This window comes from Lissotriton vulgaris, chromosome 2_1 (assembly GCF_964263255.1).
Source record: "Lissotriton vulgaris chromosome 2_1, aLisVul1.2, whole genome shotgun sequence".
Taxonomy (NCBI): domain Eukaryota; kingdom Metazoa; phylum Chordata; class Amphibia; order Caudata; family Salamandridae; genus Lissotriton; species Lissotriton vulgaris.
In genome coordinates this window covers 1,317,358,683-1,317,381,215 of record NC_141687.1, presented here as the reverse complement: position 1 = coordinate 1,317,381,215, position 22,533 = coordinate 1,317,358,683, and the positions used below count along the sequence as shown (strand labels likewise).

Genomic DNA, 22,533 nt, shown 5'->3' with positions numbered 1-22,533 from the left:
TGTCCCCGCGCTGTGAAGGCAGGACTGGGCGAACTACAATAGTGAACTAGAGAGAGCAGAGGGCCAAGAGAAGACAGGGCTTAGTCCAACTTAGGGAACAGGTAAGTTTTCAGTTTCTGACGAAACCTCAGTTCAGATGATTCCATACCGAGCTCAATTGGCAAAGAGTTCCACTGTTTGCTGGCCAGGTATCTGAAAGAGCGGCCGCCCATCCGTGCTCTATAAATACGCGGGACCTGGAAGAGCATACTCCCCAGGGATCTCAACATCCGCTTCGGCTGGTACTCGGTTAATAACTTTTGAAGGTATATAGGGCCCTTACCATGTGCAATACGCTGTGCCATGCACATGGTTTTAAACACAATTCGTTCTTGAACCGGGAGCCAGTGCAAAGAGGCAAGGACATGCCTCCCGGAAGACTTCCAGGGAAGGTTCAATGCCAACCTCGCGGCTGCATTCTGCACACATTAAAGTCTGTGCTGCCCTTTTTTACTCGGACCAATGTACAATGAGTTCCCATAGTCTTGGTGGGGAGTGACTAAAGCGTGGATTAGTGTTTTCCTACTGGTAGCAGGAAGTAAATCCAGGGTTTTTCTCAGGCTTTTGAAAATGCCGTAGCATTTGCCCGCCACCCCTCTCGTATGGATTTCAAAGGACAGATTAACGTCCAGTTGTGCTCCCAAATTTTTCACCTGCGCCGCAGGGATCGAAGTAGGCCCCAGTTCGGGAGGCCACCACGCTGAGGACCATATTAATGGTGACTTCCCTATCACCAGAAGCTCAGTTTTACTCGCATTGAGGCGCAGGTAGTTGTTATTCATCCACTACAAAGGTTGGAAATGTGTTATAGAGAGATGAGGTGCATTGTTGGTGAGTGGTAGTGAGGGAATTCATGGAGAAGGAGGAAACAGGGGTGGGGCACCAAAAAAGACTGTTGCACAGGGTGCAACCAGTGTTAGGGCCAGCCCTGGCTGGGAGTGTTAGTACCCCTCCCCCAGAAGTTCTGGTCTAGTGGCTCCCCTGCTTCTGCAGATTATTATTATTTACATTTTAACTGCGCTACTGTTACCAAAAGAAGCCCTGGGGCTAATAACCATCTGCTGCCGGAAGGCAAATGAGAAACACACAGAAGGAGATGGATAACCAGCCAAATGGGGTAACCTACAGAGCATAGAAAGGTTTTTATGTCTTCCTAAAGGATAATCGATTCTTGAGGGAGTGAAACAAAGGAGGGTGCAAGTCCCCTAACTGCGCGGTCTGCACCAAAACAGCGAGATAGACAACTCATGCCTTCTTGAATTGGGGAACAATAAGCAGAGTGGCACAGGCCGAGAGGAGCATACAGGTCCGACCCCTATGCTTGGTGAGGAGAGATGAGAGGATGAGAGAGGACAGCAAGGGATTGAGAGAATTTGATTGAAGAGGTCAGGGGTGAGGAGAAATTTAAATTGCAGAAGAGTAGTGTGGACCCGCTAGAAGAGAGCGTGAGCCAAAGGTGAGGGCTTCTGTTAGAACAAAGGGGAGATGTGAAAGATGAATGGGGGGACCGGAGAGGTGTTTAATACAAATTGACAATAAGTTGAATGAAGAGACCAGGTGAATGAGAAGTGCTGAGGGGAACAAGTGGTGACGGGGCCAGAGAGGCCATGAGATAAATGCGAGAGACTGTTAGAGATGAGGGCAGTAAAAAGACAGAATGGCAACAGGTGATTAAAGGTGGAGTGAGAGGTTGAATGGGGAGAGTTCAGAAGTTGTAAAAAGGGGTGAAAGAAAATGGTCTGCAAAGTGAGAGCGGGATCCAGGGTTGGGAGAGGAGAGAGGGATGGAAGGGAGGGAGTGAGAGGAAAACTGCATGGGTAAACTGCTTAACTCTGCAGAAAACCGCCAGGGTTTTAAAGGACCCCTGATTCTCCCGGCCAGGGCCAGGTGAGCTTCTAATGTGGCAGCTTGTATTCCTGCGAAGTGGAGGGCCCTTCACAAAGGTTGACTAGAAATCTCTCTGATGTTAATTTCTATATTTTGGTTGTAAACAGGTTCTGATGGGGTGAAATTTTTCCTCAGTGTTACTGTGTGTAAAATAATAATTTCAAAATAATGAAGCAATGCTATCCCAAAATACGCTGCGTCACGTAACATCATTTACATTTTCTTCCCACACAATTTAGTCAAGCCTGTTGCGTAATTTGGTCCTCAACTGCCTCATACCTCCAGTAGGCCTACCTACAGGTTTAGACATTTTTGTCAGGAGGGGGTCCTTACACCTCAAAATGTTGACAGGGGGGTCTCAGCATCCAAGAGTTTGAAGACCTCTGCGATACAGTGTTTTTATATGTCCATTTCTTCAGGCTCCATCTTTGTCAGTGTATGTAGCTCAAACCAAATCGGACATTTCCCCGGCTTGGTGTAGCCTGCATTGACTTTGCCATACTCTTATCAGCTTGTGGTCTTCTGCAGCGTGTGGGGGGTCTCAGCATTTTATTACCAGGCTGCTTTCAGTTTCCGGCCCGGCCCTGGCATAAGCTGCAGTCTACACGGCTGTGTACGTTGCAGTGCACCACTCACATATGTTCGTTTCAAAACAGAAGGGAAAACTTAAGATTGTATGTTCTGTTTAGCATTTTATGTAGCAGACTGTGCCTCGACGGTCTTATGCTAATGAACAACAGATTGTGAAATCTTTATTTAATTATGCATATTTTTTTCTTCCAGTTCATGTGCAGCAGAACGGACCTCTACAGTTGCCTGGCTGCTGAGTACAACATTACGCCGAGCCAGGTGAACACATGCCATATCAGTGGTTCCGTTTTTAACTATAGCCTGGGCACCGTGGAGGGCTTTTGCGGGAGCTCCTTACCCAACTGCAACTTCCCAGAGGTATATTGCAATCTTCTTCTTCTTTACCTACTTTTTTTTCAAAAATATTTTGGTGAAAATCATATTTCTGGTCACAATGATTAGAAACGCCATCCTAGCATTGTGCTATACTGTTCTTTTTAAACGCTGCTCAATACTGATGAAGTACTGTTTATGAAGGTATCTTTTTTTTTTTTGATTTATAAAAAATTTTTATTGAAAAATATAAGTGGCATATACATTGGCAGTTGTATACAGTACATTTGTGTTATCTATATTTCTTGGCTTGTCGAAGAAGAGAAAAAAAGAAAAGAAAGAGGGGGGGGAGGGGGGCGGTCATTGTGTTTCCTTTAAGTGTTCGTCGAGAGGTCTCCACATGAGCTCCTTGGGGGTATGTTCTTTCGAGAAGTTGCCTGTAATGTTGTCTGCTCCTCTTAGGAAGGTGACCCAGTTGATCCATGTTTTGAAGTTTGCTTTTGCCGTATTCTTCCAGTTCGTTAGGATTATCTTTAGGGCCGCTGTGAGCAGCAGGTCAAGTAGGTCTTTCTCTTCTCTGTTGTTTAGGTTCGTTGTTAAATGCCCTGTCGCCAAGCTAACATAGCTGATTGTTAAGTCTGTTTTGAGCATGTCGTTTATGAATGCGTTTATCTGGGCCCAGAGCTTCTTGACTTTCACGCATCCAAAGATGAGGTGTTCGAGGGTGCCTTCCTCCTTCTGACAGTTCCAGCAGTTGCTTGATTCTGCAATGCCAGTTTTATGGAGCCTGGAGGGGGTCCAGTAGGCTCTGTGGAGGAGCCAGTATTTCGTTTGCGCCAACTGTGGGGTTATTTTGTTTTTTGTAGCTGTGCACCACATTTGTGCCTGTTCTTTTTCGTTTAACTGTCTGCCTAGAAGTGTCTCCCATGAGTTTGTTGTTTTCTTGTTTAGAGACAGGGTGGTAGGGCTAAGTAGTTTATAGATCTTCGCAGTTTGGTGGCCTGCCGAGTTTAGGGTTCCCACATATTTGACGATGCCTGGCTCCTCTCTGTGTAGGTTAGCTCTAGTTATAGCAGTCCTGATCTTTAGAAAGGTGTATAGCTCTCTGTTGGGGAGGTTATATAGTTGTTGTATGTTTGAAAAGGTCAGCTGTTCCCCTTAGTTTCCATCTGTTTGGGGAGGCTAATTCCCTTCTTGATCCATGTGTCATTGTTCATTGTTGCCCCTTGATATGTTATTTTTGTATTGAACCAGATGGATTCCCATGTTGTACCTCTCAGCTTCTGTATCATTCGCCTGTCTATTTTCATCAGCGCTTCTCTGGTATGTTTCAGTATTATGTTCGACCCTAGGGGGTGTTTGTTTGCCGTTAGTACCGCTGTCGGGTGCAGGCCTCCCAGGAGCTCTTTCTCCAGCTCTAGCCAGACTGGCTTATACTGTTGCGTTTCGTCGATCCATGCCATCCCTTGTTTCGCCAGGCATGCTGTTTGGTAGATTTTAAAGTTTGCCAGGTTGAGGCCTCCGAGTTCTTTCGCTAGTCTCAGTTTGGGTAGGCCGATTCTTGGTCTTTTGTTTCACCATAGGAAGGTGTTAATCATACTGTCCAGTCTTTTGTGGAAGCTCTCTGTCATTGGGATCGGTAGCATGTTTAGCGTGTAGTTTATTGCAGGTGTTATCATCATTTTTATCGTCTCTATCCTTCCCCACCAGCTGATGTATTTTAGCGACCACAGCTCCAGTCTCTCTTTAACTTTTTTTAGCAATGAGTCCTCATTGTGTTGTATTGTGGATGTTAGGTCTCTTCCAAACTGTAGTCCTAGGTACTTCAGTGGTTTTGTTTGCCAGGCTAGGCCTGAGTCCCCGAGTACTGATCTTGTGGTATGGATGTTCATTGGTTTGCATTCCGATTTGTCCTTGTTGAGTTTGTACCCGGATGCCTCTGCGTATTCTCCTATTGTGTCCATGAGTGCTGTGATCGACGTTGATGGGTTTGTTGTTGTGATGAGGATGTCATCTGCGTATGCTGCCAGTTTCACTGTTTTCTCTCTGATCTTAACACCAGTGATTTCCTCATTGTCTCTTATTTTCGCTAGTAGTGGTTCAAGTGCCAGTAGGAAGAGGCCCGGTGACAGTGGGCATCCTTGCCTAGTTCCTCTTCCTAATAAGAGCGTTTCAGATGTGCTTCCATTCACCACTATTTTTGCTCTGGGTTTGTTGTATAGGGCCATCACCATTGGTATGTATTTTTCCCCTAGGCCGAACTTTGCCATGCAGTTCCTGAGGAAGGGCCACGAGACCCTGTCAAAAGCCTTCTCCGCATCCAGTGCTATCATGACTGCTTGCTCATTGCTTTTCGAGCTCGTCAAAGCGTACCGCATCCCAGCAAAGAAACAAACAAACAGCAGCACCCCCAGACAAATCATATGCAAACCACTACGAGACAACCACACAGATGCAATATTCGCAGTGGCCAGGAAGGGAAAGCCAATGGTGATAAACGGAAAGAAGGTAACAATCACACAGGACTTCTCTAGGCTAACGATGGAGGTGAGGAAAGGCTTCCTAGCCCAGCGGGATACCCTGCGGAAAAACAACATTACCTTCTCCTTCGCTGGCCCCTCAAAACTGAGAATCACAGACAGACACAGGAGCAAAACCTTCGAAGACCCCAACGAGCTACACAGGTACCTACAAGGGCCGGCCCCAGAAGAAATGGAGCACCAAAGCCCAGGAGCAAAGAGGAGAGCCTCCACAGACGGGGCAGAAGAAGAGGACATATGACAAGAATAGATAGCCCGCGTCTAATATACCCCTGAACCTTGAACTCAAGTGACCACATCTACCTCGATCTTGCACACACAAACCAACGTACCTACCAGGAAGCGACAAAGGAAGACCTAACAACAGGCACCTACATGATAAGAACAGGAAGCCCACACCTAAGAACCACTGAACTTGGAACTCATGAGACCATATCTACCTCGAACAGGCACACACAAACCAACGTATCTACCTCAACGTCGGTAACGACAAGAGCGACTAAGAAGGACCAAACAACAGGCACATCCTTCTTTTGTTTCCGCAAGGGGCTGTACATGCTTACTTTCTCCATCCATACTCAAGGCGTGGCAATCAGCCCTCACACCGGCAGAAGGGACAATGTTAGACTTGGGGGGGGGGGGGAGTGTGAGGACCCTTGCTGTCGCACTCCCGTTTTTCTACAGGCGGGGGGAGGGGGGAGGGGTGGCCGGGGGGAGGTCAGATGAGGCGGGAGGGACAGGTTGACATGAAGGCTAACGAGATAACAGACATTTGTGCAACGTATAATTCCTTTTTCTTTCTTTGCTATACCCATTCCTTACTTCCAACCCCTTCCCGCTCACTCAAACCCCTGGGGGGGGCACTCAGGTTTCACAACGGAACAAGGACTGGCCTCTTGGAATCAGGTCAGGAAGAAGACAGAAGCACCAGCGGAAACAAAAAAAACCCATGACAGACCAAACAACAGTCAGCCTAGCCACAAACCTAAAGGTGGTATCCATGAACGTTAAAGGCCTGAACCATCCAATCAAACGCAGGAAAATACTAGAACACCTGGCAAAACTTAAAGGGGACATATACACGCTACAAGAGACCAAACTCTCAGAGGAAGAAGCTAAACTACTCAAGGCAAGATGGATAGGAGACATCCTATGCTCGCCAGCAAAGGGGAAGAAACGAGGTGTAATAACTATCCTAAGCAAGAAAGCCAATCTCACCATCCAAAAGACAAACACGGATGAAGATGGTCGCCTGCTGATAGCAAGTGTCCAGAGAGGAAACGATCGATTACACGTGGCGAACATTTATGGACCAAACTCTGAAGACAAAGAGTTCTGGCAAATGGTGGATAGCAAGCTCAGCGACCTACCGCAGGAAGACCTTCTGATCGCAGCAGGTGACATGAACAAGACAATGGACCAGGCTACGGACAGACACCCGAGCAGGCCAAGCCACAACTCCCCAAGTAGCAATACCCTCAAAGACCTATGCATCAAGCACCACCTGGCAGACCCATGGAGGCTACAACACCCTGCAGCGCGTGAATAAACCTTTTACTCGCACCCGCACAATTCTTACAGCAGGATCGATTCTATATTGATGTCCAACAACCACACACATCTAATAGACAACACGGAGATAGCCCCAATAACCATCTCTGATCACGCGCATATATCCCTCGCCCTGAATGGCAAACACAATGACAGCCTGACGAGAAGATGGAGACTGAACGATGACATCCTACAGAATAAAGAGAATGTAAAAGAAATAGAGGAGGCACTAAAGGACTACCTTGAAGACAACGACAACGGCGAAGTGGGGAAAAGCACCATCTGGGACGCACTCAAAGCGACACTAAGAGGCAAACTGATAAACATCAAATCAAGAATGAACAGAAGCAGGAACAAGAAAATCTCAGAGATAGAAGGCGAAATCGCAGCACTGGAAAGAGGCCACTGCGCAAACATAACAGACAAGAACACACTCACCACGCTCACAAAAAAAAATACGAACTGAACAGAATCCTGAGCGAACGAGCAGGTTCATGGCTAACAAAATTCAAATCTGTGAATCTGTGCAGGGCCAACAAAGCAGGGAAACAGCTGGCGTCCTACCTCAAAGCGAAGCAAAGGCAACCCACAATAGCAGCAATAACAGATAAAACATACAAATCGCAAACAACAAACAAAGGAATACTAGAGGTCTTCAGACAGTTCTACCAAGAACTATATTCCGAGGATAAGAACCTGAGCAAAGACGGAGGCTGCGCTCTCCTAAAAGATATCAACCTGCCGGAACTCAAAGAGGAGGAGAGAACACCCCTAGAAGCAGACATAACGGAAGAAGAGATTGAAGCGGCAATTAGCCAACTAAAACGGAATAAAGCGCCAGGACCGGACGGATACTCCACCGTATTCTACAAAACCTTCTGTCAAAAAATCAAGAAAATACTATCGGAAACATACTCCGCCTGCATACACAACGGCGAGATGACAAACACCATGCGGGAGGCCAACATTACAATAATACCCAAGGAAGGGAAAGACCCTCAATACCCGCAAAACTACAGACCCATCTCGCTCATAAATGTCGACTGTTTATGAAGGTATCGAACATCATATTGGTTGATCATTTAGCTATTACCAAGTTCACAATGGTGGTGCATTTTTGTCCGCCGTTTTATCCACCCATAATTTCGGACAGTTGTCTGTCAAGTGCCGATTAATTACCTCTTCATCTCTTTCCTCGTCGCTGCATTTTCTCGAATGAATGCTCCTGTAGTGTCCTGCTGGACACTTTCTAGTGCTCAGGAGTGTGATGCAATACACTTGACACCCACCCATCACATGCGTCACCGGCTAGGTGATCCAGATAATAAAAGGGGCTGGGCGCCCATGCCCAGGGTCTCACTCCCACTACATTACAGTGGCAACAAGGGTGCGCTATCGGCTGTTTCGTGCTTGGTCATGGGAGGAGTAAAGACCTGAGGCGCCCCAACACCTGCTGCCACCCCTATGCTACCTTTGTGAAGCAGGGACGAACCAGGAGAAGTGCCAGTGCCCCCACTGGGCATAAGGAGCTGTCCAGGCTAACTCTGCCCAAGCAGCAGGCCTGGATGGGGCTTGGATGATGTGGCAGAGAGTCACGCGGCACTGGGGACACTGCCGGGTGGAGCACTGGCCGTTTACGGTTTGCACCTGCAGACGTTTGACACATTAGGCCTGTATGCATGCCCCGCCCTCCTCCTCACATGCCCATGCCTTGTCTCAATGGCCTGCTGAGCACCATACGATACAGCAAGGAGGCAGAGTGACCAACCGGGCAGCACCATGCCCACCATTTGCTGAAGCTGTCTACTGTAACCCTGGAAGAAGAGAATATCCCATGCCTGCATGAACTGTAATGTCAGTAGCTTCAGAAAAGCTTCCACTGCCTGGATGGAGTGGTGGCCACTGCGCCACCTAGCAGCTACTCACGATATCAAACACTGGCCTGAGTGCGTGACTTCAAGGAGGTGCCTTGATATAGTTAAGATGGGTGCAATATTTGCAACACTGCTGCCAGTCCTAAAAAGTCTATAAGTGACCAATGATTTCCCCCCAAGCAGCGAGGCATGCATTTGGTCCCTGACATCTGCCTACCTGTTTAGCACCAGCAGTGCACAGAGGTGCATGGAATAGCAGTGCAGTAATTAGAGGCGCGATAGCTGTCCACAGCATCCCTGCGGCAGAGTGTGCGAGGCCTGAGCAGGCACCCGCAGCTTCCGCTGGAGAAACGCGGCCTACAGGGCCAGGAAGGCTGCTACTGCAAAGGAGTGGCTGCAACGCCACCTGGTGACAGCTCTGGGAACTACACCCAAATGAGCAGATGATTCGAATGTGCCCGATGGGAGATGAGCTGTACATATGAGTCCTTGCGACCTCACCTTACATAGAGCATGCTGCTGCAACATTAAACATGAACCTATATTTTGCCACATGCCACCTGTTGACTATTGTCATTCGAGTAGAGAGAGTGGTAAATCCCAGCGAAGAGCTCTTAGAAGCCCTAAGCTGCCCAGCCAAGAGAGCTGCCAGAAATCCAGTGATGCTAAGAGTAGCAAAGCTTAAGGTAGGAAGCCCATGAAAGGAGAATGTGCGCTGCACATGCAACACCCAATGGCTGTCCGATGCCACAGCAATTGCACCACACACCCCCAGTGACAAGCTAGAAAATGGGAAAGTCAAGGGTCAGTCGAGGGCACCCATGAAGGAGAACCGAGAGCACAAAGTCAGAGGTGCGCAGAAGGCTGTATCAGTGAACTTGACAGCACAGGCAGGAGCCCAGGGGAGACACCTCTCCAAAGAGAAGAAGCAATGCTGAATGGAAGAGGCTGCACAAGCCGCACGATGCACAGAATGGCCACTTCTGGCCCAGCATTGAACATGTAACACAAGCATGCCTGAACGGAGGCAAGAGCAAACACCACAAGGACGCAGGCTTGAGGTGCAAGCACTACACCCTTGAGTGAAGAAGGTAACACTCCGTCCAGGTAGAGGAGCACCGCAAAGATCCCTGAGGAGGGGATGAGGCCGGGGAGAGGTCCACAAGGTGAAGAAGCATGTCCTACCAACAGGACTGACCTGCGAAAGGTCCGCAGCAATGAAAAGACACAGTCCTAAGAACTGGATGCCACCAGCGAGATGTCCATGTGGAGAGAACATGAGACACATGGCATGACACCACATCAGGTTGAGGAACCTGGTCGGAAGTAGAGCGGGCTTGGCAGGATGCCACATCGCGAAGGAGGAAAAGAGAGTGGCACGATGCTGCTGGGTGAACAACCACCACAGATGAGCAAGGGAAAAGGGAGAAGAGAGATAAGACAGAGGACTCATTCCACTACCAGAGAGAGCCTCTATCAATGCAAGACAACCACCGGGGTGCAGAGACATCACTGGAGACAGCCCCATGAGTGGATCAACTGTAAGAAACCAGCAAGGGCGAACCATCTAAGCCCCATGCTTCACAGTGCTACTGCCCTGACACCTGTCAATGGCTTATTGGCATAGATGCATCCAGGATAGCAACTGCCCATGCCAAAAGAAAAATTACAAGTGGCTACGAAGTCCATCCAGTCCTTCTAACTCCAAGCAAGATATCTCCACAAGTAGCCGAGGTGTAGGAAGGTAATTGTCATCATTACCCAGGTGCATCACCAGACACACCTAAGGAGCATCGCACCACCACCGTGGATCCCAACGCCTGAGATGTCTGGAGACCAACAAGGCATTGCTGGAGCCGTGGGAGGCTGGCACCCAGAGATTTTCTGTGAGACACTGTGAACCCGAGACCTCCAAAAGAGACCATAATCGACCATTGGATCATCCACCCTTGGGGTTGCATGAGGCTTGGCTGTGACCCTGTTTCGAGTTCTGCAGCAATCCCTCAGTGCGGCCTACGAGAGGCCCCACACTGTCACGTTGCAATCCAGGGGCAATGGCCTCAAGGGAATTCCAGTGAGAGGGGAATCCCGACAAGAGAAATGCGTCTGCAGCAGCTCCACAATAGGCGTCTGTAAGCACTGAAGTTGCAGACAGAAACTGGTCATCCAAAGACTATCTGGTGATGGCATGTGCACCCGAGTTCTGATGGCCAGAGCAAGCAGACCCTGAGGCACCACCCTTTGCGGCTGCAAGAGTGACTTGTTTGGGTTCCTGTTGGCAGTTCCTCACTGATGCCTTCTCACAGCCTACAAGAGGCCCACACAGTACACACGGCCCCATAGCAGCCCAACAGAAAGGGTTGCAAGGAGACTTCAGTTAGATGAGAGTCTGGAGAGGAAAGTTTGAAGCTGCTCTGCCAGCGGGCAATGCAAAGCATCACCACATTCAGGGAAGGCTCCCATTTCATCATGGTCGTCCTAAGTCTTTGCAGGTTTGCCATCCACCGGAGCCTGAGCACCTTCAAGAAGATCTCAGTAGTGGACTCCACCACTGTTCTGGATGCACCCACATTGAACTATGTAGCCAGGCTGGTCCAAATAACATTGCCGAAGTGGGCTAAAACCTCATGGCCATGGGGACAAGAGATCCAGTACTGCCAGGCAGATGGCCTGAAGAGACTCAGTGGTGCTGTGTTTTGTTGTGTTTTTTGTCTCACAGGTTGGACTTTTGTTTGATTCTTTTTCCAATAAAGTTTGGGAGGGATGTAGTGTCCTACTGGACATGTTCTAGTGCTCAGATGTGTGATTTAATACATTTAATACCTACCCATCACAGGTGTCACTAGTCAGGTGGCCCTGATGATAAAAGGGACCCGGAGCACGAGCCCTGGGCCAGTTATCCAGTACCCTACTTCTGTGTCTATGTGTATCATTCATCAGAATGTGGGCCTAGCACCCACTACATTACAGTTCCATGTCCAAGGATCAGCACCCAATTCAAATTTCCATCACATGATTTATTTTTGTTACTACCTTTTCCTCAGCTTATGTCATAAATAGCACAACTTACTTTATTTTTTTAAGCCTCACCAGCATTTAGCTGACCTTTTGCGAAAAACCTCATGTGGACCATACCATAAACTAACAGTGGGCTTAGAACCTGCATATTGCTTAACATTAGTTGGATTTATTGTCACTCTCATTTGCTTGATTTTTATTCATTATCTTGCCTTCATCTTCTTATGTTTGTCCCTCACCTGGAAACTAGCCTCTTTACCATCTTTTTGATTGGCTTGCGTTGGACCTTCCCCTGCATACCTATAGGCAATTACTTATTTTCTTTTCTCCGTCATGTGCCACTTCCTGGCAATGCCCACTCCCACCAACTGCATAATTGCTCCCTTGCTACTTGTGGTCCTTCAAATCCTTGTTTTTTGTTCTTTACTTTTTACATTTTATGGCAACATCAGCAGCTCCCCTTTCCTGCTGGATCACTCCACTTTCCGAATTGCATTTTTGCACAAGTGAAAATTCATTATCTTTTGCTCATTATTCACCAACTTCACTTTTGTAATATCTTAAAGTTTTGTAGTAAGGTTAGCACTCTGCATAGCCAACCACTGTTACTTCAACTCCCTCCCATAAAAATAATAGAGGTAGGGACTTAAAAAAAACACCATAGGAAATAATGACACATTCAAATATTTAAAATAGTTTTCAATGTAAATAAATATAAACGGTTACAAATATATAAAACATTTCATATTTATTATTATTGTATAAAATATTTAACATCCTATTGAGGTTATTATATATTATGTATAAATAAATAAAAGTTACTGCAAAAAAAATGTAAAATTGTACATATTTATTATTTAATTATAAAATATTTAATAACCTATTATCATTTGAATATATTTTCAGTTGAGTAAGGAATTGAAGTAAGAAGAGGATAAAGAGTTAACAGATAAATTACTTATTGGTAATCCATATTACTCTGGCTGTTCCTAGCTCCTCCCTGTATTTACATAAACAGCTGGTATATCTAAACCTGGCCCAAATGATTGCAAATGGTAAACGTGGAGAATACAGGTGTCCTCTACTGCCCACACAGAGGTCGGGTGTAGTAAGCTGTTAGAAATCAGGGTATTGGTTGAGGAGGGTGGTTCAACAGCTCAAGTAATAACCACAACCCTTATCAGGGTGATGCAGTAAACACAGGTAAGCTGATCTCAACTTCCTGGTACATATGGGATAGAACAGTCAAGCTTAACTTAGAAATAATGTGTAAAGTATATATCAGTACCAAAACAGAGGTAAAGCCAAAACACAACACAAGTAAAATCCTAAACCAATTTAGAAAAATAGAGTAAATTGTAATAAATAAAATGGCAGCAAAATCCGCTAAGGGAAACCAGAGATATGATTTTTTTAAATTTAAGGTTCAAAATAGGACCAAAAAGTGTCAAGCACCAACCTCAGTCATCTGGCCAGCTCCGAGGCATACATTAAGGCCAACTGTGATGGATCATGGGTCAGATACAAAAACCTTCGGACTTAGGGTCTGATTATGATCTTGGCGGATGGGATACTTCATCACAAACATGATGGATATCCCGTTCCCCATTTTACAAGTTTCATAGGATATAATGAAATTGTAAATTGGCGGATGAGATATCCTTTGCATTTGTGATGGAGTAACCTTGTCCGCAAAGATCGTATTCAGACCCTTAGTCTCAGAAATGTAAATCAAACATCCTAAGAGGGGCAAGGCAACATGCTGTGGCTGAAGAGAGCCCACATTGTCTGATAGCTGCTGGGTGAGGTCTTGGTGAATTTTGTAAACAAAGTAACCCCCTTGTAGGTAATCAGTTCAGTAGCCAGTAATGTAGATTATAAGTAAAGGTTTATTTAGTCTCAGTCACATCAGTTCCAGGTGACTGGTAAGATGGTAAGAATTGCCCCACTTGGAGCTGAGCAGCAGGAAGCAGTAGCCGAGGAGGGCTCCACGAGACTGGATACCTTCTCTGCAGATCCAGCTGAATTGGATTTGTTTCTGAAGAAAAGTTCAGAGGGGGAGCAACCTGAGTCTTTGGCCCAGCGGCAACAAACCTCTGTTGAAACGGCTTGGCAGGTTGGTCCCAGTCCAGTGCATGTCTTTTGAGCCAAAAAGGTTCTCAGTGCCAGGTTTCCGTTTATGTCAGGAGGAGTGCACTTTGACAACCGCCAAGGGTCTGTACCTTGTTGATAGGACTTGGGGGTCAAGATTCACTTCAGCAGAGGCCAGCAGCAGGGTCCAGGGAAGGTTCAGTTGGAACTGGTCAGCTGGACAGTTATAGGAAAAGGCATCTTGTATCTTGTTACATCCCAGTAGTTAGCAGTGAACTGGAGGTCAGTGTTATGACCAATGAAGTCCACTTTTTGTCCTGGTTGCAAGAGGAAGACCAAGTCTAGTCTTCTAGGCTTTTTTCTTAGGTCACAGGCAGCCGGGCTTGTCCTCTTCGCTTCTTCCACATTTCAGAATATTTCCTGAGGAGAGTATTGCCGGTGTCACATGTGTCTGGCACTGTCTGTGGGCTGGGGTGTCTAATGGAACCTCCTTAACCAATTTCATAAAAGTTTCAGGGGCAAGCCCACCAGCTTTTGCATATCTTCCTGTGCATCCTATTGTAAACAGTGCCACAGAGCTACTCTCTGCCTAAATCCAAAATGGTGAAACCCTTCTAACCTTGTGCAGAGCTGTGTGCCCATCCTTGTGTTGTGGTCAGGGAAACGAGCACCCCTCCCCTGGTTACTCTAAGCTAGTGCTGGCATGGCTCCTCTGCCATTGGGATTCATACCTAAATGACTGGGGAACAATGAAGGATCATGCCCAGGTTTCAGCTGACATTTGCCTATGACACAGTAGACCTCTTTGAAACTGATCAAGATCCTGGGCACAACCCATATGGCCATACTGCCAGAGGAACAGAACAACTCCTTGCACCCAAGGATTTTGTATCAGCTCTTGGACCAAATTCACACTCGTCAAAGAGGCTAGTCAGCTGCTGGGTGACAGCTCATGCAAATGGGCATCAAAAGGGTATGGTTAGGGAGAAGGTAACTTTCTGAAAGTAACCATTCCAAAAGATGTATTAGCAATCTGAATTATCCAGTGAAATGGGCTTGTAATACATATTTCAAATAGTCCAAGAATGAAATTTGCATTTCATTCCTAGCTGAAAATAACAATGTTACTTTTATCATTGTATCCTAATGCTTTCCTATTAAACACCCAACTCTGCTGCAAAAAAAAATATGTTTTTGGTGCCTTTTCCATGCAAGAAATGTTGTGCACAAAACTTGTGCAAGTCTTATTTTTTAATACTATGCACCCTGCCTTTGGTAGTTAGGCCTACTTTGGGGTCACTTATTAATATTGAGAGATTGAAATTGTAGTTTTACACCAGCACAGCCAGTCTACAATGATAGGCGTTCAGTCATGTTTGCATGGTCACTGCATTGGGTGGCAAAATGGGTACTGCAGCCCACTGGTGGCATTTAAGTTAATGGCCCTGGGTGTACACCTTATACCACATATTAGGAACTTCGAGGTAAGATAAATATGGCAGTTAGGGGTATGACATTTTCCTCATGTTGAAAGGGGAATAACTCTATCTATGCTTCGTAGAGGTAAAGTGCACATAGCTCTACAGCCAGCAAAACAGTCAAGGAAACATCTGAGGCTACATGACACAAAATATGGTAATTTCCAACAAAAGGAGTGTCCATCACAGGAAATGGATGGATGGAACTTTGAAATCAGGTGCCTGCCTGAAGGCTGAGCCTTACTCCATTTGAAGAAGGACTGACGTGGAGAAGAGCAAACTCGAGTAATGATGATTACTGGTGAGTAGTCCAGCCACGAAACCTTTGGAAGGTCTAGCAAATTCATTGTGGTTTCACATTAGTCTTTATGTTTTAAATAATTTGGATACTCTTTCAATGCAATACTGAGTGCCCAGCCATGCACTACCAAGAGTGTAAATAGTGATACAATAAAAAAAAAACTCTTTACGAAAAATGCACAAAAACAGATATACTTTTTGATGATGATCTGAATATGAAGACCACAATGCCCCATTCAAGAGGGTGCTCGTGTTTGTTCAAATTGTTTATGTCGATCAAATACTTTTGTTTTTTACTTAGTTGTTGGGAGAACTGCACTGCTGCATTATAAGTGGAAGAGAAAATAGGCACTTTAAACCCGCCGGGTTTTGCACAACACCCACATTTCACTAATCACAAACACAGCTGAGCCTTCGGTTTTCTCAGATAACCTTTATGCTCTCTTGTTAGTAGCCTGGCTGAACTCTACATCTTACCTTGCAAGAGATGCTGAGGGATGTAGCAATGAACAAGCACAATGTAATACAATTCAGCTATAAAGGAGCCGAAGAATCATGCAAATGTAGATAAACGTAGCACAGGTTTATTAACTACATACCACAGAAGGTTTTGGGCTGGACAAGGGAGCAATCCAAATAAAATTAGGCTTATATGTTTTTTAAGGTTTGTTTTTTGGGATCTAAAGTAGGTGAGTTTTATTGGTGTTCATTGTAGCCCTTTCAGAAATACTATCAAGTATCCTGTAGTTTGGCACAGGATTACAAAAGACCTTTTTTCTATAAATGTGCCTAATCTGCTTTGCAGAGGTTGGTTGACTCACTATGAAAAGATCCCTCTGGAAACTGTGTAGCTCAGTAAATTCAAACAGCTGTAGATCACGGGCAAAGTCTGATGTTAGTCACATGGCCATGGATGTCATTTGGTGGTAGTCTGGGGTCACAACTGCGACCTCTAGCTTGCTCCCTGCTACTCCTAGCACTACCTTTGCGACCCGTGACATCAGAGCACACACACGTTTTTTTCCCCATCTGAGGCCAGGGGTCCCAAAGGAAGTACCAGGAGTAGGGGGGGGGGAAGCTTGAGGTCAGCTGCGACCCTTGAATACCCACAAATATGTCCATGCACATGGCAGACTTTACGCGGGCCCTCTGTTATCCCGTTTTTAAGTAAAGGAAAATGCCACAGGCGAAGACGCAGTTAAAGCACAATATGCAACTGTTCATTCAACATAGTACAGTCTACCTTTTCAGCTTATTCATAGATGGGTTGCTCACTTAAAGTTCTAAATGACAGAAGTTCCCTGGAACACACAACATAACGGTTTGACTTATACCTGGTCCAGCAACTCCCATAAATTGGCAGGTTCCTTTCCTAAAGAAGTCATCATATGAAGTGGATCTGGGATTCACTAGCATTGAATTATGTGGGTCGAATTTAGCAGTGCTGTAAATAGATTGGGACTAACATCTGGAGTGATTTACTAGGTCAATGTCAGATACCCTAATCTTAGCTATATATTGTAATCGAGTTCTGCTCCCTATTAGTTCCAAACCAGAAGCCTATTAAATATAATTTCCTGTGAAAAAGCTAAAGGAATCACAGAATTATCTTGCGGTCTTTGAAGCTAAAGACTTGGGGAAAAATAACTTGGAAATGAAGGAAGTGGGTATTGAACCTTTTACCGGTCTCATGTTTAAATTCAGTGTGGCAATTGTCAAGAAAAGATTCCCTTTTGGGTACAACTTTATGTCATAGAGCAAAAAATAACCGTCACATCACATTCATTCCGGAGCAATAAAGGAAAAGTTAATTAAAACAAGGACAATTTATTCAATACAATTCATTAAAAAAGACTGTTCATTTCTATACAACAGACACAAGTAAAAATCACATTAAAATGTCATTACATAATACATTAACATCTTGCAAGTGGGAAGCAAAGCTTAATGAAAAAAATGTGAGAAAGCAAGATGACCCCTCACGGGCGAACCACCAACGTGGAACCTGGTAGGTATTCACCAGTGCACCCCTGTTCTCATCATCGGCAGTCATCAAGCTTTAAAGAAATGTGTCCAAACAACGTAGATGTGTAAGTGCAATTAAAGTGCAGTGGAAAACAGTGCAAAACAAACAACAAACAGAAAGTGTAATGCGAAAAGATAGGAAACTGCACATATTTTTAATTATGTAGCCACAAACCACAAGCCTTGGCTCGTGGTTTGTGGTTCTATAATTAATAGCCACTCCCTGCTTTTTAAACAGATAGGCTGCACGAAGAAAAAGAATAAAGGTCACAAATACGTGACCTCGCCATCGCCGTTGTGACAGAGTAACCTGTCCGCCAAGATCTAAATCACGCCCATAGTTTGTTGTTTTTGGAGCGGGCAGTAGAATATCATAACATAATGGTATGAGTGTGCAGATAAAGGTTGATGATCTAGAGAAGCCCAGTAGTTTTGCAGTTTGGTGTCAGTACTGGACTCGAGATCACTTAGATGAAACATCTGCTGAAGCTAGAATTCTAACTTGTTAGCCATTGATTAATGAGTGAAGACTGGCTAGTACCATTCTAAACTGAATAAAGGCCGACATAAAGAAGAGTATCCCTATACATGTTATTTGGCTGATAATGACCGACACAGGTTGTACTTGATTCAATGCCAAGAACCAATAATGATTCTATAGGAACCGAGTCTTAGCAGGGTAAAGGCGAATGGTAAAGAAATAGCAAGTGGTACCAGTAGATGAGGAATGGTGTATGTCCCTTTCAACCCAACCGCAAGGTTGGTACCGTCACTTAATCACATTGATTATTTGTGACAGTGGAACTGTAAATGATTTCACCACATAGCATATGTTTCTCTAGAGTTAGTGTCTCTCAGCTAACTGGCTGTTGAACTGGGTTAATGCTAAAGAAGTTGTAATAGATTAAACTACCTGATCTGTCTTTGAAATCTATGATCGAAAACAAAGCTATTCTTTCAGCTATTATTTAATAAATTGCATCAGTACAAATCCTAAATAGATCAAAATAAAGCAATAGTTTCTTATTCATAATTATCTCTCTTAACCAGTATATTTTATAATCATTAGCAATCCATCGCCATTTACAGGAAAGTCATGCACACAAAGTTCAAGCATTTCTTTCACAAATGTGCAGCTGGGCTAGGATTTGTTTTGTGTGTACCGCTGTAAGTACACTTTTTACATTATGCTCTCATAGTTAGTCTCTGTTAGGGAAAGTGCAATCTCCTAGTTACTGGCTCAGCATATTTTTTTATTTCTTCAAGATAAATTTTGGTTTGAAGTTAATACAGTGTTTGTTAGGTGATGGGTTCTGACCATCAAATCTGCCTCGATTTTCGCATTTTGATCACCTGTTTTCTGGCCTTTTTAATGTGGGTAAGCCACACAACTGGTGACTCACCCACTATAAACTCACATTAAATGGACTGCATGTGTTTTTTTTGCCAGTGTCTGCCTTTTATGACAAGGCCACTGCATCGCAGCAAGGATAACTGACACTAGGCTAGACACACATGTGCACGCACGTGATGGCTGTGTTTGGCAGACTCCTGTGATGCTTATCCCAGTAACTGTGCACAGGCGAACTCTACAGGATTGGATGTTTACTTGGGGGTAAACCTCATATTGTTAGTGTACACTTATAAGAAAAGTCAGTGTGGTTAACTGTCTTGTTTGCAGTAACGCTTCATCATACATCGCGTCTCCTGGGAGATTTTATGGGTAGTTCTTCGACAGCTGGGGCTTGGTGCAGGCTTTATCTATTCTATTCGGGTTAGGTATAGGACCCCCTACAGCCAGAATTAGTATGATGAGTTTAGAGTCAGAGCCAGTTAAATATTTCTAGGGGTACAAGGCAGGGATGTCCCGGCTCCCCGCTGCTATTTGCTTTATACATCAACCCATTTTAGACTATGTTGGAGGATAGTCAGATGATCAAGCCCATCCAATGTTGACAGTAAAGCTATTGGGTGTTTGCGTATGCAGATGATGTTGCGGTTGTAACCTCTGACTTGGCTTCAGCCATCCCTGAGATACAACGATTGGCTCAGATGTGTGGCTTGGTGTCTGGCTACAAACTCAATGCATCCAAGACGCACATCTGTATAAACCAAGCCTGTACCAGTGGTCTAAGGGTTACGGACGAAGTCACATATCTAGGTATTAAAATCAGGACGTGTCTGAATGAATTGATAAAGGTTAACTGGGGATCTATGATGGTGAGAATTATAAAACAGCTAGACAGGATTGATTGTGTTCATCTATCGCTGGTAGGAAGATGCAATGTGCTAAAAATGAAAACCTTACCCAAGATGCTGTATTATTTTAGATCAATACCATTAGAGCTCACTAGTGTACAGCTCCAGAATCTACAGTCAATATGTGGAATATTTTTGTGGGGCCAGGGGAAATCTCAAAGGGCGATGAAGTTCATGATCTTACCTCATAAACGCGGCAGGTGGGCAGTGTCTAATTTTACATTCATTATTGTGCCTGTATATTGCAAAATATGCACATATTACTCACTGGGGAGGGTGTTGGTAATATTGCAGATGCTCCATCCATCTATCGTATGATACTTGGTTCTGAGGCCGAGAGCAGTTTATTTAAGATGTTCGAACCATTCTACTATAAAAAAAAATTGCTTTAAGGTTCTGATAGCGGCTTTTAAAGTCTGGAAATCGGTACGTAGATCTCTTAGGGTAGAGGGGGTTTGCTATTACACACCTACGGCTGCTTCAACACTGCTGATCATTATTTTCTGGGATACTATAACAGCTAGATGGAGACATAAGAGGATAAAGATGATTGGTGATTTTTTTTAATGATGGTATTATCTCATTTTCAATATTAGCTGGGAAGTATCTTCTTTAAAAAACTTACTTTTTTAAGTTCTTACAGATCCGAGATTTTTTGTACAGGAAATGGAAGCAGAGGGTGGTAGAACATAATCCTTTGGTTGAGGCTATCAGACGTAAACATCGGATTGGCTTCCTATATGATTGTTTGCTAGATGTGCAACAGGGTGATGTAGAGGCTCAAAACTGCAAATAGAATAAACCGCTGGGCCTGCAGGGGGTAAGGCTGAAGGAATCTATTGAGATTGCGGAGGTAATTCTGATCTCTGCTAATTTAAAAGCACAGTATTTTTAAACTATATAGATCTTTACTATACCCCTACTAAAATGAATAAATGGGGGGGGGGGGGGGGGTGAATGATGGGGAATGTTTTCACTATTGGACTGAGCAGACAGATATCCTCTTTATTTTATGTATTTGCAGTCATTTAAGGTAGTTATTGGGGCAAATTGAAATCTTTTTATTTAGGGTGACTGGGGTAGAAATCTATATAACACCTAAAACAATGTTATTAGGTATAGGGGATGGGCCATTATTAGATCAGGAGGTTTATAAATTCAGGTATTTGATATTCATGACCACTGCAGTTTCACGTTTTTGTATGGCCTCTTCTTGTCTGCAGAAGGAACCTCCCCCTTTTGAGATGTGGAGAGCCAGATTTTATGCTATTTATAATCATGAGTATAGTCTGTACTCTCCCTAAGTGGCCACATAGGTAAAAACTGGGACTAAAGTTCTGGGACTCAATGATAGAGCATATGAAAGAGTAAAAGCTATATTTATGTAACCTATCCCTATTTATTATTATATCTATAAGGTAGTTTTAAGAATCCTATTTTGCACCCAAAGATGAAGATGAAATATTGAATTTTTCTATGTATTGAAGGATTTGTATGCTCAATGAAATTTCATGTGGTTAACCATGTTATGGATTGAAATAAAAAATAAATTAAAAAAGGATGGCCCAAAAGGTTTTGAGCGCTTTTACATGAGCACCAGTTACATTACACAATGACACAATCATTTTTTGAAGACTCAGGGAGATTAACTGATTTGCCCAGAATCACAGGATGTTGAGCCAACACCAAGACTCAAACCTGGTTCCACAGCTCCAAAGTTGACAGCTCTGGCCGTTATGCCACACCCTCTCCCCATTTATTTGGGGCCTACATGTAAACTGATTGTGACAAGCAAGTGTAGTCCAATTTTACCATGATTTGAGGAGAGAGCACTTTAGCACTGGTTAGTGGGGTAAAACGTACAGAGTTCTAATGCCCACACAATCAAATTCAGCAAAAATCAAAGGGTGAAGACAAAACATTTGGGGAAATACCACGCCAATGATGTCAGGTCTAACAGAGTGGAAATGAGTAGAATTCTGCTTCTCCGTGAACTTAAGCAGTAACGAGACTTACAGGCCACTCATAATAAAGAAAATAAGCATGCAAGGTTAGCGATTCCTGGCTCCTCCACTGTCAGCACGTGGCACATTTTCTACATATCTTTAACAAAGTAATTCCTTTCACTTTTGTTGAGATCCCTACAGGTCACATGCTGCCTGCATACACGGGAAACATGAAAAGCACATAAGCAAACCACCAGCATGTTTGCTCGTCCTCTTCTGCTGGCCTAGGGCCACAAACCTCTTTTGAGAACAGCCGAAGAGAAAAGGCAAATATAGATGACCTCTGCTCTTTACTAGTGGAGGTAAACACATTCTGCCAACCTGCCTTAAGTCCCCTTGAAACACTAGTCCAAAGAATTTGAAGCCACTGGTTGGTATTTATATCATTTCGTTGTAATGCCTTCTTTAGTGAAGATTCAAGTTTTCTCTGAGATCACTGCAGTTTTCACTCAAAAGTAACACTACTGACCTCCAGGTAACCTGGCCCTTTGATTGAGTAAATTTTATATTGTTGTACATAAAAAGATCACATACAACATATATCACTCTGCTTCTCACTAAA

At 44.4% G+C, this 22,533-nt stretch overlaps 1 protein-coding gene across 1 annotated transcript in view; it reads left to right on the top strand.

Moving 5' to 3' along the window:
* The window catches only part of ADCY5 (adenylate cyclase 5), a 1,577,350-nt gene that overhangs the window by 1,424,323 nt on the left and 130,494 nt on the right, over positions 1–22,533 (top strand). Inside the window, exon 14 of the mRNA XM_086957077.1 lies at positions 2,710–2,874. Coding sequence (XP_086813203.1) covers positions 2,710–2,874 — 165 coding nt within the window. The remainder of the gene's footprint in view (positions 1–2,709; positions 2,875–22,533) is intronic.